At 47.1% G+C, this 14,883-nt stretch overlaps 1 protein-coding gene across 2 annotated transcripts in view; it reads right to left on the reverse strand.

Moving 5' to 3' along the window:
- LOC118402968 (sorting nexin-29) overlaps window positions 1-14,883 on the reverse strand; it is a 121,920-nt gene that overhangs the window by 47,187 nt on the left and 59,850 nt on the right. For both annotated transcript variants that reach the window (XM_035801373.2, XM_035801371.2), the window contains one exon: window positions 623-729. In XM_035801373.2, coding sequence (XP_035657266.1) covers window positions 623-729 — 107 coding nt within the window. The remainder of the gene's footprint in view (window positions 1-622; window positions 730-14,883) is intronic.

Consider the following 14,883-nt stretch of genomic DNA (forward strand, 5'->3'; position numbering starts at 1 on the left):
TATGAATAATTGACTGCAACCTCATTAAAATAGAGGCGGGCGGTGTTCCCGGGGTTTGCTGATGTCATTGTCTCTCAGCACAGAGTGCCACACCGTTGGTTGGTCATTAGTTAACCAGCATGCCAAGAACTCCCAGAACCACCCACTCCCTGGCTCTGTCTCTGAGTGACTGCATCATCGACATGTGTAAAAACAGAGTTGGAACTGTGCATCAGCTGCCTACAATCTCCATGACTGTTTGAATACTTTAGAAATGAAGTGATCACAGTGATTTGACCAGGCTGGATTGGTGACAGCAATCCCCTTCACTGATCTGTGATGACTGGGTAGATATTTTTAAGTTGCATTAGTAGTATGTACAGGATACACATGGTATATACCTTCCAACGAAATGCTTACTTGCACGTTCCTTCTCGATAATGTAACAAATAACAAAAATAAGAAGACAAACATAAAGTAAATGGCTCAGTAGAATAGAATGCCATATGCATAGAAATCCATGATCTCTCCATCAGCTCCATAAAAGGGAGTGAATGAGGGTATAAGGGAGAAAGCTACTTTCTGGAATGAGAGATGCCTAAGTACTGGTAAGGGTAAGACTGAGCCAGCCAGTAGTACCCACCTCTATGAGTTTGCGTTCATAGCTGGCAGCCAGCTCCTCAACATCATCCATAGACCTGCTCTGGGGGGCCGGAGTGGGATCATCACAGTTCCTCACCATCGGGAGAGCTGGAGAGAGAGAGAGAGAGAGAGAGAGAGAGAGAGAGAGAGAGAGAGAGAGAGAGAGAGAGAGAGAGAGAGAGAGAGAGAGAGAGAGAGAGGGGGGGAGGGAGAGAGAGGAGGGGGAGAGGGGAGAGATGGGGAGAGAGAGAGGAGGGAGAGGGGGAGAGAGAGAGAAAGAGAGAGAGAGGGGGAGAGAGAGGAGAGAGAGAGGGGGAGAGAAAGAGGAGAGAGAGAGGGGAGAGAGAGGTAGGAGAGAGAGAGGGGAGAGAGAGGTGGGAGAGAGGGGGAGAGAGAGGAGAGAGAGAGGGGGGGGGAGAGGAGGGAGAGAGAGAAGAGAGAGAGAGGGGGAGAGAGGGGAGAGAGAGAGGGGGAGAGAAAGAGGAGAGAGAGAGGGGAGAGAGAGGTAGGAGAGAGAGAGGGGAGAGAGATGGGGAGAGAGAGAGGAGGGAGAGTGGGGAGAGAGAGAGAGAAAGAGAGAGAGAGGGGGAGAGAGAGGAGAGAGAGAGGGGGAGAGAAAGAGGAGAGAGAGAGGGGAGAGAGAGGTAGGAGAGAGAGAGGGGAGAGAGAGGTGGGAGAGAGGTAGGAGAGAGAGAGGGGAGAGAGATGGGGAGAGAGAGAGGAGGGAGAGTGGGGAGAGAGAGAGAAAGAGAGAGAGAGGGGGAGAGAGAGGAGAGAGAGAGGGGGAGAGAAAGAGGAGAGAGAGAGGGGAGAGAGAGGTAGGAGAGAGAGAGGGGAGAGAGAGGTGGGAGAGAGAGGTGGGAGAGAGAGGAGAGAGAGAGAGGGGGGAGAGAGGAGGGAGAGAGAGAAGAGAGAGAGAGGGGGGACAGAGAGGAGAGAGGGATAGGGGAGAGAGAGAGGAGAGAGGGATAGGGGAGAGAGAGAGGAGAGAGGGATAGGGGGAGAGAGAGGAGGAGAGAGGGAGAGGGGAGAGAGAGAAGAGAGAGAGAGGGGGACAGAGAGGAGAGAGGGATAGGGGGGAGAGAGAGGAGAGAGGGAGAGGGGGAGAGAGAGAAGAGAGAGAGAGGGGGGACAGAGAGGAGAAAGGGATAGGGGGGAGAGAGAGGAGAGAGGGAGAGGGGGAGAGAGAGAGAGAGAGAGAGAGAGGGGGGACAGAGAGGAGAGAGGGATAGGGGGCGAGAGAGGAGAGAGGGAGAGGGGGAGAGAGAGGAGAGAGGGAGAGGGGGAGAGAGAGAGGAGAGAGAGGGGGACAGAGAGGAGAGAGGGATAGGGGGAGAGAGAGGAGAGAGGGAGAGGGGAGAGAGAGGAGAGAGGGAGAGGGGGAGAGAGAGAGGAGAGAGAGGGGGACAGAGAGGAGAGAGGGATAGGGGGAGAGAGAGGAGAGAGGGAGAGGGGGAGAGAGAGAGGAGAGAGGGAGAGGGGGAGAGAGAGAGGCAAACAATTACTTGGGGAATAATAATAATAATAATTTGATGGGTGTTTATATTTGTCATGTTTGTCACATGTACAATTGTGTATGATATGCATGTGTGAAATGGAAATGTGTTTTTTGCACAAATTCTAACGCCCTCTGAGACATCCCCGGAAAGAGAGGTCCCGGCCAGGGTCTGCCATTAACAACAGTGACCCAGGAGCAATTAGAATTCAGTGCCTTGCTCAAGGGCACATCAACTTTTTTTCAACGTGTTGGCTCAGGGATTCGAGCTAGCTACCTTCTGGTTCCTGGCTAAAGGCTCTAACCACTATGCTACCTGCCTCCCAACATAATGAGTAATATTAATAATAACAAGTGTTTGATATGCCTGGGGCAACAATAAACAAACACACACACACACACACACACACACACACACACACACACGTATCACTGGATTATTATGCAGAGGAGTATTGTCTTGTCGGTAGTTAAAGTAAAAACCAACAACTGTTTGATGGGACGTTTTTTTTTGCTAATTGTCTGTTGGAGGCATGGGTCAGAGAGCAGAGCGGTTACTTCCTGGAAAGCTTTTAAAACAGCATCCTCTCTAAGGTACTAAACCCACTGTTTGTACCAGGGGAAGTAAAACAAGTAAACATTGTTGTTATGACAACCATTTTCTCTAATTACTGTCTTTTTGCACCGAGATTCACATTTAAAAAAAAGATTGTTTCTCAAAACTTCAGTCTATTGTATCAAACTGACACACTGCTTGGCTCTCCCCACATACTCCTAAAACTGTGGTTCATCACTACTAGTTCTAGCTGGCTAACGTCATCAATACGGGCCTACAGCGGTTCCACGTCTGCTATAAACATGGTGTAATCTAGTTATAGGAGGGAGAACAACAGAAGTTAGACTAGAGGGACTTGGAGGAGCGGTGGCTCCTACAGGGAGAGATGGATCATTTCTCCCTTAACACCTTTATATATAAGGTCCCACATTAGGTTAACACACACACACACACACACACACACACACACACACACACACACACACACACACACACACACACACACACACACACACACACACACACACACACACACACACACACACACACACACACACACAATACACAAACAAACACCTCAGAAAATAAAGAATAATAACTCACTTAAAATAACATATGTGGGTTTTGGTTGAATTTGAAGAGAAACTGTCCAAATCTCTCAGTCCTAACAGTGATAAAGGGCAGTGTGTGTCTGGTCTCGCAGGGGCAGATATTGATTTAGGAAGATGATTGCTGGTCCAGAGGCAAAAAGCACAGCCTGCTGCTGAGAGTCTGAGTGATACAGCCCTGATAAGAGGACGGCGAGGAGGACAAAGTCAATCAACCCTTTCAACACGCACACATACACATCTACCCAGTCTACACACATCTACCCAGTCTACACACATCTCCCCAGTCTACACACACCTCCCCAGTCTACACACATCTCCCCAGTCTACACACATCTCCCCAGTCTACACACATCTCCCCAGTCTACACACATCTCCCTCAGTCTACACACATCTCCCCAGTCTACACACACCTCCCCAGTCTACACACATCTCCCCAGTCTACACACACCTCCCCAGTCTACACACATCTCCCCAGTCTACACACACCTCCCCAGTCTACACACATCTCCCCAGTCTACACACATCTCCCCAGTCTACACACATCTCCCCAGTCTACACACATCTCCCCAGTCTACACACACCTCCCCAGTCTACACACATCTCCTCCGTCTACACACATCTCCCCAGTCTACACACACCTCCCCAGTCTACACACATCTCCCCAGTCTACACACACCTCCCCAGTCTACACACACCTCCCCAGTCTACACACATCTCCCCAGTCTACACACACCTCCCCAGTCTACACACATCTCCTCCGTCTACACACATCTCCCCAGTCTACACACACCTCCCCAGTCTACACACATCTCCTCCGTCTACACACACCTCCCCAGTCTACACACACCTCCCCAGTCTACACACATCTCCCCAGTCTACACACATCTCCTCAGTCTACACACACCTCCCCAGTCTACACACACCTCCCCAGTCTACACACACCTCCCCAGTCTACACACATCTCCCAAGTCTACACACGCCTCCCCAGTCTACACACACCTCCCCAGTCTACACACACCTCCTCTACAGTCTACACACATCTCCCCAGTCTACACACACCTCCCCAGTCTACACACACCTCCTCCCCAGTCTACACACATCCCCCAGTCTACACACCCCCCCTTCCCAGTCTACACACACCTCCCCAGTCTACACACACCTCCTCCCCAGTCTACACACACCTCCTCCCCAGTCTACACACATCCCCCCAGTCTACACACACCTCCCCAGTCTACACACACCTCCTCCCCAGTCTACACACATCCCCCCAGTCTACACACACCTCCCCAGTCTGTCTACACACCCCTCCCCAGTCTACACACACCTCCTGAGTCTACACACACCTCCCCAGTCTACACACACCTCCCCAGTCTACACACACCTCCCCAGTCTACACACATCTCCCCAGTCTACACACACCTCCCCAGTCTACACACACCTCCCCAGTCTACACACACCTCCTAAGTCTACACACACCTTCCCAGTCTATACACACCTCCCCAGTCTACACACATCTCCCCAGTCTACACACACCTCCCCAGTCTACACACACCTCCCCAATCTACACACACCTCCCCAGTCTACACACACCTCCCCAGTCTACACACACCTCCCCAGTCTACACACACCTCCCCAGTCTACACACACCTCCCCAGTCTACACACACCTCCCCAGTCTACACACACCTCCCCAGTCTACACACACCTCCCCAGTCTACACACACCTCCCCAGTCTACACACACCTCCCCAGTCTACACACACCTCCCCAGTCTACACACACCTCCTCAGTCTACACACACCTCCCCAGTCTACACACACCTCCCCAGTCTACACACACCTCCTAAGTCTACACCAGTTTACACCAATGCAGGATGCGAAGACTAGTAGTACAAAGTTGGGCTTGAACAGCAAGAAAGTTTCAAAATATCTTCCCCCCTACACACACATACACACACACATACACACACACAATCGTAGAGAAGATTTGCCACCCAGTCATCCAGAGAGAGTCAACAGGCGTGATAGGGTCATTATCACCCCAGCCAGCAGCACACAGCTCTCTGCCACAGCAATCCTAAGGCTTATCTTTCACTACCAATAGCCTGTATATCCCCTCACACACACACACACACACACACACACACACACACACACACACACACACACACACACACACACACACACACACACACACACACACACACACACACACACACACACACACACACACACACACACACACACACACACACACACACAGACTGCCTTTGTCAGTAAAACTGCTGACAGTACATTCCCAAGTTACCTCAGCTCAGAGTTTCTCTTTCACTTGGATTTCTGTTCCCTGTCACGGCCATAGGGCCTTAATAATAAAACACCGAAGACATAGTGAATGGCTCAGTGTACGTGCGTGTGTACACTGGAAACACTTCTTTAGCCTTTTAGTTGTTTCAGCTCATTTTCCAAAGTCAACTTAACTGAAACATACTGAAATTGGTCATTGTTAAAAAAAGATTTGTTGAGTCAACATAAAAGTGTGTTATCCTGCTGCCTTGACATTTGAAATCAAGTCTAATCTGGATTCCATGTTGAGTTAACTTAATCTAAAGTTACTTCACTTTAGTACAGTGAACTTCATACTTTTAGTCAAATCAATATGCTTCAACTAATGCTTTAAGTTGTGCTTACAAAGCATAGAAAGCTACACTGTACGCAATTGCTGTACATTTTATGATACTGATAAAATTATAATTTTATAGTAAATAAATAGTGTATTACTGTTTTGCTGTATATTTACAGTCAATCGCAATGCAATTGGATACTTTTTGGATCGTCCAGTAAATTCTCATCACGCCTCACTTGCAATTACAGTTATTCGTATAGGATACTTCAGATGTGCTTATGGAACACACAGTTATTTTTTTTTACAGTAAATATAAAACTTACTGTATTTTTTACAACTGAATTAGTTATTGCTGTAAAATGACATTATGCAACTATATTCTGAATACAGTATACTTGTTAATTAAGATATGTTCTGTATTTTAACAGCAACTCAGTAGCAAGTAAGCTATTTTAATTTTACAGGATAAGTATACTATATATACAAAAGGTATGTGGACACCCCTTCAAATGAGTGTATTTGAGAGCTGCCCTGGTCAACTGTAAGTGCTGTTATTGTGAAGTGGAAACGTCTAGGGGCAACAACGGCTCAGCCGTGAAGAGGAAGGCCACAAAAGCTCAAAGAATGGAATCCCCAAGTGCTGAAGTGTGTAAAAATGGTCTGTTCTTGGTTGCAACACTCACTACCAAGTTCCAAACTACCTCTGGAAGCAACATCAGCACAATAACTGTTGTCGGGAGCTTCATGAAATGGGTTTCCATGGCTGAGCAGCCGCACACAAGCCTAAGATCACCATGAGCATATGCAAAACAAGCAGTGTAAAACTCACCACCATTGGACTCGAGCAGTGGAAACACGTTCTCTGGAGTGATGACACACACTTCACCATCTTGCAGTCCGATGGACGAATCTGGATTTGGCGGATGACAGGAGAACGCTACCTGCCCTAATGCATAGTGACAACTGTAAAGTTTGGTGGAGGAGGAATAATGGTCTGGGGCTGTTTTCCATACACAATAACCCATAATGACAAAGCTGGCGGCCCGGCCAAACTGAGTAATTGGGGGAGAAGGGCCTTGGGAGGTGACCAAGAACCCAATATTCACTCGGACAGAGCTCCAGAGTTCCTCTGTGGAGATGGAAGAACCTTCCAGAAGGACAACCATCTCTGCAGCACTCCACCAATCAGGCGGAGTGGCCAGACAGAAGCTACTTCTCAGTAAAATGCACATGACAGCCCACTTGGAGTTTGCCTAAAGGCATCTAAAGTCTCTCAGACCATGAGAAACTAGATTCTCTGGTCTGATGAAACTTAGATGGAACTCTTTGGCCTGAATGCCAAGCGTCACGTCTGGAGGAAACCTGGCACCATTCCTACGGTGAAGCATGGTGGTGGCAGAATCATGATGAGGGGATGTTTTTCAGCGGCAGGGACTGGGAGACTTGTCAGGATCGAGGGAAAGATGAACGGAGCAAAGTACAGAGAGATCATTGATGAAAAACTACTCCAGAGCTCTTAGGACCTCAGACTGGGGCGAACGTACAACTTCCAACAGGACAACGACCCTAAGCACACAGCCAAGACAAAACAGGAGTGGCTTCGGGACAATTCTCTGAATGTCCTTGAGTGGCCCAGCCAGAGTCCGGACTTGAAACCGATTGAACATCTCTGGAGAGACCTGAAAATGGCTGTACAGCGACGCTCCCCAATCCAATCTGACAGAGCTGGAGAGGCTCTACAGAGAAGAATGTGAGGAACTCCCCAAATACAGGTGTGCCAAGCTTGTAGCGTCATACCCAAGAAGACTCGAGGCTGTAATCGCTGCCAAAGGTGCTTCAACAAAGTACTTAAAGGGTCTGAATACTTATGTAAATGTGATATTTCAGTTTTACATTTGTAATACATTTGCACAATTAAAAAAATTTAAAAGTTTTTGCTTTGTCATTATGGGGTATTGTGTGTAGATTTATGAGGTTATTATTATTTTGAATCCATTTAAAGAAAAAGGCTGTAACATGACATGTGGAAAAAGGCAAGGGGTCTGAATAATTTCCGAATGCACTGTATATATTTATAACCATGAACATACAGTATATCCACACAATCTCAAAAACTATGGTACAGTTAAGGTACATTGTTGTTGCCTGGGGTACAAAAATATAAAATGTATACTGATAGCCTATGATAATGTTACATTTCTACACAATATTTTTAATAAGGTACAATCGTCAATGCGCTTTGAAATGTAGGTGGGGCTTTTGGGGCCGGGCTGCTCATTAACATATTTTGGGGTACAGTCTATAACATGTTGTATTTGAGCCAACCGTTAGGAGAAGTTGAGGCTGTGAATTCAAATCCCAGGTAGGGCTGAGTACCAAATGTTCTCACAGCAGAGAATTACTTCTTTGTGAAGTGTTTTTACAAGTTATCATCACAAAGTTTCTATGTAATGACAGTAACTTACTGTCAGATAGTTGGCTGTAAAATGCACAGTAACCTCTTTCAAGTGCAACTCTTTGTAACCAACTCTTACAAAGATTGCAGGACTGCAAGTGGACAAAAGAGGTGCTCAACCTTCATTAACACAACCATAAACCACTTAAACTGGTACAATGCTTTCACTTACGGATGGCACAAGTACAACATCTGTTAAGTGTACCTAAACACTGCTATATTTATGTTGGTGTTGTCAGAGAATTGTAATCCTTGCCAATCAGTTTGTGGCCATCTCTGTCATTGTCACGGCCTGACCTGATTTTTGTTTTCTTTATTATTTTGGTTAGGTCAGGGTGTGACGAGGGTGGTTGGTTTAGTTTTTGTATTGTCTATGTGTAGTTGCCTGTCAGCACTCGTGTCTTATAGCTTCACATTTGTTTTGTTGTTTTGTTAGTTTGTTTAGTGTTCTTTGTGTAAATAAAGAAGAGTGTATTCTTATCACGCTGCGCCTTGGTCTCCTTGTTATGACGAATGTGACAGAAGAACCCACCAAACAAGGACCAAGCAGCGTGAAAAGGAGGAACAGCGCTTAATGGGGAGATGGACCTGGGAGGAGATATTAGATGGAGCAGGAGCCTGGACACAGCCGGGGGAGTATCACTGTCCTAAGGAGGAGTTAGAGGCAGCGAAAGCGGAACGGCGATACAACGAGGATAAATACAGGAGAATAGAGGAACAGCGAAGATATGAAGGTACACGGCTAGCACGGAAGCCCGAGAGGCAGCCCCAATATTTTTTTGGGGGCGGAGGCACACGAGGAGATTGGCTGAGTCAGGCAGGAGACCTGAGCCAACTCCTCGTGCTTACCGTGGGGAGTGTGTAACTGGTCAGGCACCGTGTTATGCAGAGATGCACACAGTGTCTCCAGTGTGCTATTCTAGCCCGGTGCGCTCTATTCCAGATCCTCGCATTTGCCAGGCTAGAATGGGCATCCAGCCAGGAGGTATTGAGCCAGCTCTATGTTCTAGATCTCCAATGCGTCTCCACGGTCCAGTGTATCCTGTGCATCCTCCCCGCACTCGCCCTGAGGTGTGTGTCCTCAGCCCGGTACCACCAGTTCCGGCACCACGCACCAGGCCTACAGTGCGCCTCGGCAGTCCAGAGCGTCCGGCAACAGTACCCAGTCCAGAGCGTCAGGCGACAGTACCCAGTCCAGAGCGTAAGGTAACAGTTCACAGACCGGAACCTTCAGCGACGGGCCACCGTCCGGAACCTCCAACGACGGGCCACAGTCCGGAACCTCCAACGACGGGCCACCGTCCGGAACCTCCAACGACGGGCCACAGTCCGGAACCTCCAATGAAGGGCCACAGTCCGGAACCTCCAACGACGGGCCACAGTCCGGAACCTCCAACGACGGGCCACAGTCCGGAACCTCCAACGACGGGCCACAGTCCGGAACCTCCAACGACGGGCCACAGTCCGGAACCTCCAACGACGGGCCACAGTCCGGAACCTCCAACGACGGCCACAGTCCGGAACCTCCAACGACGGCCACAGTCCGGAACCTCCAACGACGGCCACAGTCCGGAACCTCCAACGACGGCCACAGTCCAGGGTCTCCAGCGACGGTCCCCAGAACATCCGCCGATGATCCACGCAGCGAGGGTCCCCAGCCCGGGGCCTACGGTGAGGATCCGCAGTCCAGAGCCTCCGACGATGATCCACGGGTCAATGGGGTACTGTCACACCCTGGCCTTAGTTATCTTTGTTTTCTTTATTATTTTGGTTAGGTCGGGGTGTGACGAGGGTGGTTGGTTTAGTTTTTGTATTGTCTATGTGTAGTTGCCTGTCAGCACTCGTGTCTTATAGCTTCACATTTGTTTTGTTAGTTTGTTTAGTGTTCTTCGTGTAAATAAAGAAGAGTGTATTCTTATCACGCTGCGCCTTGGTCTCCTCGTTATGACGATCGTGACAGTCATGGCCACAGACCTGATGATATGGAAGGAAATACAGGTCTCTGGCATCCAAGAGGTTGTGAGTTCAAATTGTAGATGAGTCCCAAGAAACCAGACTATAGCAGCAAACTGCTTAAATACAGCTGTAAAAAATGATAGTAACTTGTTGTATATTTACCGTATTTTCACTCCAACCAGTAGCCGGTAGCGTACCGTAAAAGAACAATTTTAACAGTGAAGTTCACTTAACAAGTCACCAAATCCACATGTGTCAGTTCAACTAGGTTGAAGTAACTTTAGAGGAAGTTGTAAAAAATCCCGATTGGACCTTAAAGCAGCGTGTGCGCATGCACAGATGTTACAGACTCTCTGAAGTTGGGAAGGCAGCTCGTCTGTGAGAACTGACTTAACTGAGCAGAAATATTGAGCAGCTGCCTGTCTGCAACGGTGTGTCTGCGAGGCCATGTGTGAGTGTGTGTGAAACAAGTGTTATGGTCCTGAGAGACATTTGTTCTTAAATAGTGAGAGAATTTCAACAGAGACATTTGTTCTTAAATAGTGAGAGAATTTCAACAGAGACATTTGTTCTTAAATAGTGAGAGAATGGAAAGAACAGAAGGAGCAGGACTTCCATCATACATTATATATCCATCATACAAACAGAACCCCTAATAGGGAGGAGAGTTCCAAACTAAACAGGAACTCACAGCTGTATGTGTGTGTGTGTGTGTGTGTGTGTGTGTGTGTGTGTGTGTGTGTGTGTGTGTGTGTGTGTGTGTGTGTGTGTGTGTGTGTGTGTGTGTGTGTGTGTGTGTGTGTGTGAGAGAGAGAGAGAGAGAGAGAGAGAGTTACGTCCGTCCGTGACTGCGTACGTCCATGAGTGTCTGTCCGTCCGTAGGTGTGTGTGTTACGTACGTACATGAGTGTTTGTGTGGCGTGCCCGTGTGTATGTAAGGCTTCCCAGGAAAGGCTCTTTAGCTGTGATTCCTCCTGCTCAACTGTAAGCGTTAAACAGGGGAAGCCGTCTAAATAATGTATAAATAATATTCGCATCCAATCTTTTTCACAACAAGCCCTTTTTTATGTGCAATGAAGTGGAGACTAACATGTAGGTAACAGCCATCAGAAATAGCTTTTCTCTTGAAAAGGTTTCACTTTCACAGTGGGTGTACTGAAGCATGGTCAAATGTATTACTACAGTCTTCAGCGGCAATTTATACGTCTTCTAAGAATCACTCAATAAGACTATTGAGGGTCCGATACAGGTTCCTGAAGGTTTAGTGCAGAAAGACAAGGACAAACCTACACACACACACACATATAGAAACATAACAGAAGCAAGTAGACATGACATACTTTGCAGATCCACAAGGGAGAAGGCAGGAGGTTAATTAAAATGTGGTAATCAAAGCAATCTCCTTTCATAGTCCCATCACACACTGTCTGCTGCTTCCTGTATCTCTCCTCCAGACAACAGGGTGTGTTTGTTTTATCGGTCCATCGGAGTGAGACTGTGTCTGCACTGATGGCCCCAAATTACAGGAACAGGCGAATCTGATCCACAGGCGTGAAATCGCATACCAAACACTTCACACCGCACACACACCTCACCAACTAAAACAGGACAAAAAGTCCACCTAGACTTTTTCCTTCTCTGTTAAAACAACAACCCGTGGAAAAGAGCATTTAACATGATCTGATGAGAGCAATCGAAGTGTTTGGATGTGGCTGACCAGCGCATACTGATAAGTAATGTCAGTTGGTAGACATGTAACAGTTTAACTTCCGTCCCCTCGCCCCGGGCTCGTACCAGGGACCCTCTGCACACATCAACAACAGTCACCCACGAAGCCATCCCGCCACAAAAACCGCAGCCCTCTCAGAGCAAGGGGAACAACTACTTCAGGTCTCAGAGCGAGTGACGTCACCCGATTGAAACGCTATTAGCGCGCAACACCGCTAACTAGCTAGCCATTTCCCATTGGTTACACACAGGCAGCACACACACCTCTAGGTGACACTGGATTTCTAATTGTTCAGTTAAAATAAGAGTCCAAATCATAGCTAAGCGTCACCCGGACTATTTACATTGACCCCCCCTTTGTTTTTACACTGCTGCTACTCGCTGTTTATTATCTATGCATAGTCACTTTACAAATGACCAGGAATAACCTGTACCAGCGCATATTGACTCGGTACCGTTACCCCCTGTATATAGCCTCGTTATTGTCATTGTCATTTTCTAGTGTTTTTTATTTTATTTTTTACTTTAGTTTATTTAGTAAATATTTTTTCTTAACTCTTTTTATTGAACTGCATTGTTGGTTAAGGGATTGTAAGTCAGCATTTCACAGTAAGGTCTACACCTGCTGTATTCTGCGCATGTGACAAATACAATTTGATTTGAAGCACACACGAATGCACACTCACAACAATTGCTTACTATAAAAACTAACCCTTACCTCCCGAGTGGCACAGTGGTCTAAGGCACTGCATCTCAGTGCTAGAGGTGTCACTATGGTACCTGGTTCAAATCCAGGCTGTATCACATCCGGCAGTGATTGGGAGTCCAAGCAGGGTGGAGCACAATTGGCCCAGCCGAAGTAGGCCAAGATTGTGAATTTGTTTTTAACTGACTTGCCTGGTTAAATAAAAAATTATCCTCTAAGCCTAGAATAGCCTTTTTACAAGTGGGGATCTGCAAAATGTTCTAATTTCTCTGAATTGTAGTTGGTTTACTATTCTTGTGAGGGCTTTTGGTACTCACAAGTACAGTAAAACGTGTACACACACACACAAACACACAGTACTTGTTAATTCATTCAACCCAGCCATGTCAAATACCCCTGTCAAAATACAAACTTTCCCAGCCAATCTCCCACAATTTTCGAAGCAATTTCCAAAGCCCAAAGGTAAATGTTGGCATTATTAGTTTGTTTTCATCCTGGGAGGACATCTCACAACCAATCACTCCCCAGGTAAAGAGGAGCACAACGATTTATTTTTCTGTGTGTACGTGCAGCGCTTACATGTTGTGGTGTTGGGGGAAAATGTAAAGTGCCTTTCAATAAATTAGTGCTGAGTGTTAATGAGGGGGGAGAGAGAGAGACGTCGCGTGGCGGGGTTGTCTGGGTGTTGAAACTGTGATAAAAGCGGCTTACGTGTATTTTTGTTGAGCAAAAATGTTCGTGGAAGGTACTCAGCAGCGACCCCCTCGCGCAATCTACTTCATTCAGATATGTTGAGTTTCCTTGTAGGCCTTTTTGGCAGGAAAACTGTGCAGCCAACTATTTGAGTTTTTATTAAAAAATGTGAAACAACGTTGTGTCTATTTACTGCTTTTCTTTAAATCATGTCTAGCTGTCCTTTATATGGCCTAAAATAAACATGTTCATATGGGCAGAATATTACCTATACTGCAGGCTTTATTTATTCATCACTGCCACTGTTGTTATTATGTATATAGTGCTATTTATCAGGTTTTTTATTACCATTTTCATTATTTTATTTCACTTCGTTCTGCATGTTGGAGCTTTAAACCTAAGATTGCAGGGTACAGTGACAATCACACCTGCAACCCTGTACATGTGCCCATTAAAAACTCGTAATCTGAATTGATCCTCTCTGTGAGTGGATAGAATATCCTGGCGTATGAAAGCTACACCTACAGACGTGAACGACAGACGGCAAATAAGTCCTTCTGGAAGAGCACCGAATATGAGGTCGCCGAGGTCGCATAACGCCGAGGCATAACGCCGGCTAGCTAGTTAGCGGTGGTGCGCGCTAAACAGCGTTTCAATCGGTGACGTCACTTGCTCTGAGACCTTGAAGTAGTGGTTCCCCTTGCTCTGCAATGGCCGCGGCTTTTGTGGAGCGATGGGTAACGGTGCTTCGTGGGTGACTGTTGTTGATGTGTGCAGAGGGTCCCTGGGGCGAGGGGACGGTCTAAAGTTATACTGTTACGGTCACATAACGCTCACTGATGGGGTTATCACCAAGTTATCTGGAGAATACAACCACATCCCAGACAATGCTCGGATTCGGATCCAAAAGGTGATGAATGGCCTAAAGGAGAGAAGCCTGGAGACCAAGAAAGAAACTGACCAAGTTGTGGACATTGGCACATTTAGCTTCGCTGAGTCGACTTGTGGAGAAATGCCCTCTCTGAAAAACATGAAAAGGTTGGTGCAGAGCCACTGACAAAACAACAACGCAGCATCCCTCTCTGAACTCGTCATCCCTGACAGCTATCAGGGCTACAACAGAGAGCTGCTCCTCCAGCAGACAGAATTCTGATCTTTACAACCACGCGCAACTTGGAGTATCTATGTGACGCAAAGGACTGGTTTGCAGATGGAACATAGGACGGCAGCGTAGCCTAGTGGTTAGAGCGTTGGACTAGTAACCGGAAGGTTGCGAGTTCAAACCCCCGAGCTGACAAGGTACAAATCTGTCTTTCTGCCCCTGAACAGGCAGTTAACCCACTGTTCCCAGGCTGTCATTGAAAATAAGAATATGTTCTTAACTGACTTGCCTGGTTAAATTAAGGTAAATTTTAAAAATTCAAGACAACCCGTCCTTT

This window comes from Oncorhynchus keta, chromosome 24, assembly GCF_023373465.1.
Source record: "Oncorhynchus keta strain PuntledgeMale-10-30-2019 chromosome 24, Oket_V2, whole genome shotgun sequence".
NCBI classification, from domain to species: domain Eukaryota; kingdom Metazoa; phylum Chordata; class Actinopteri; order Salmoniformes; family Salmonidae; genus Oncorhynchus; species Oncorhynchus keta.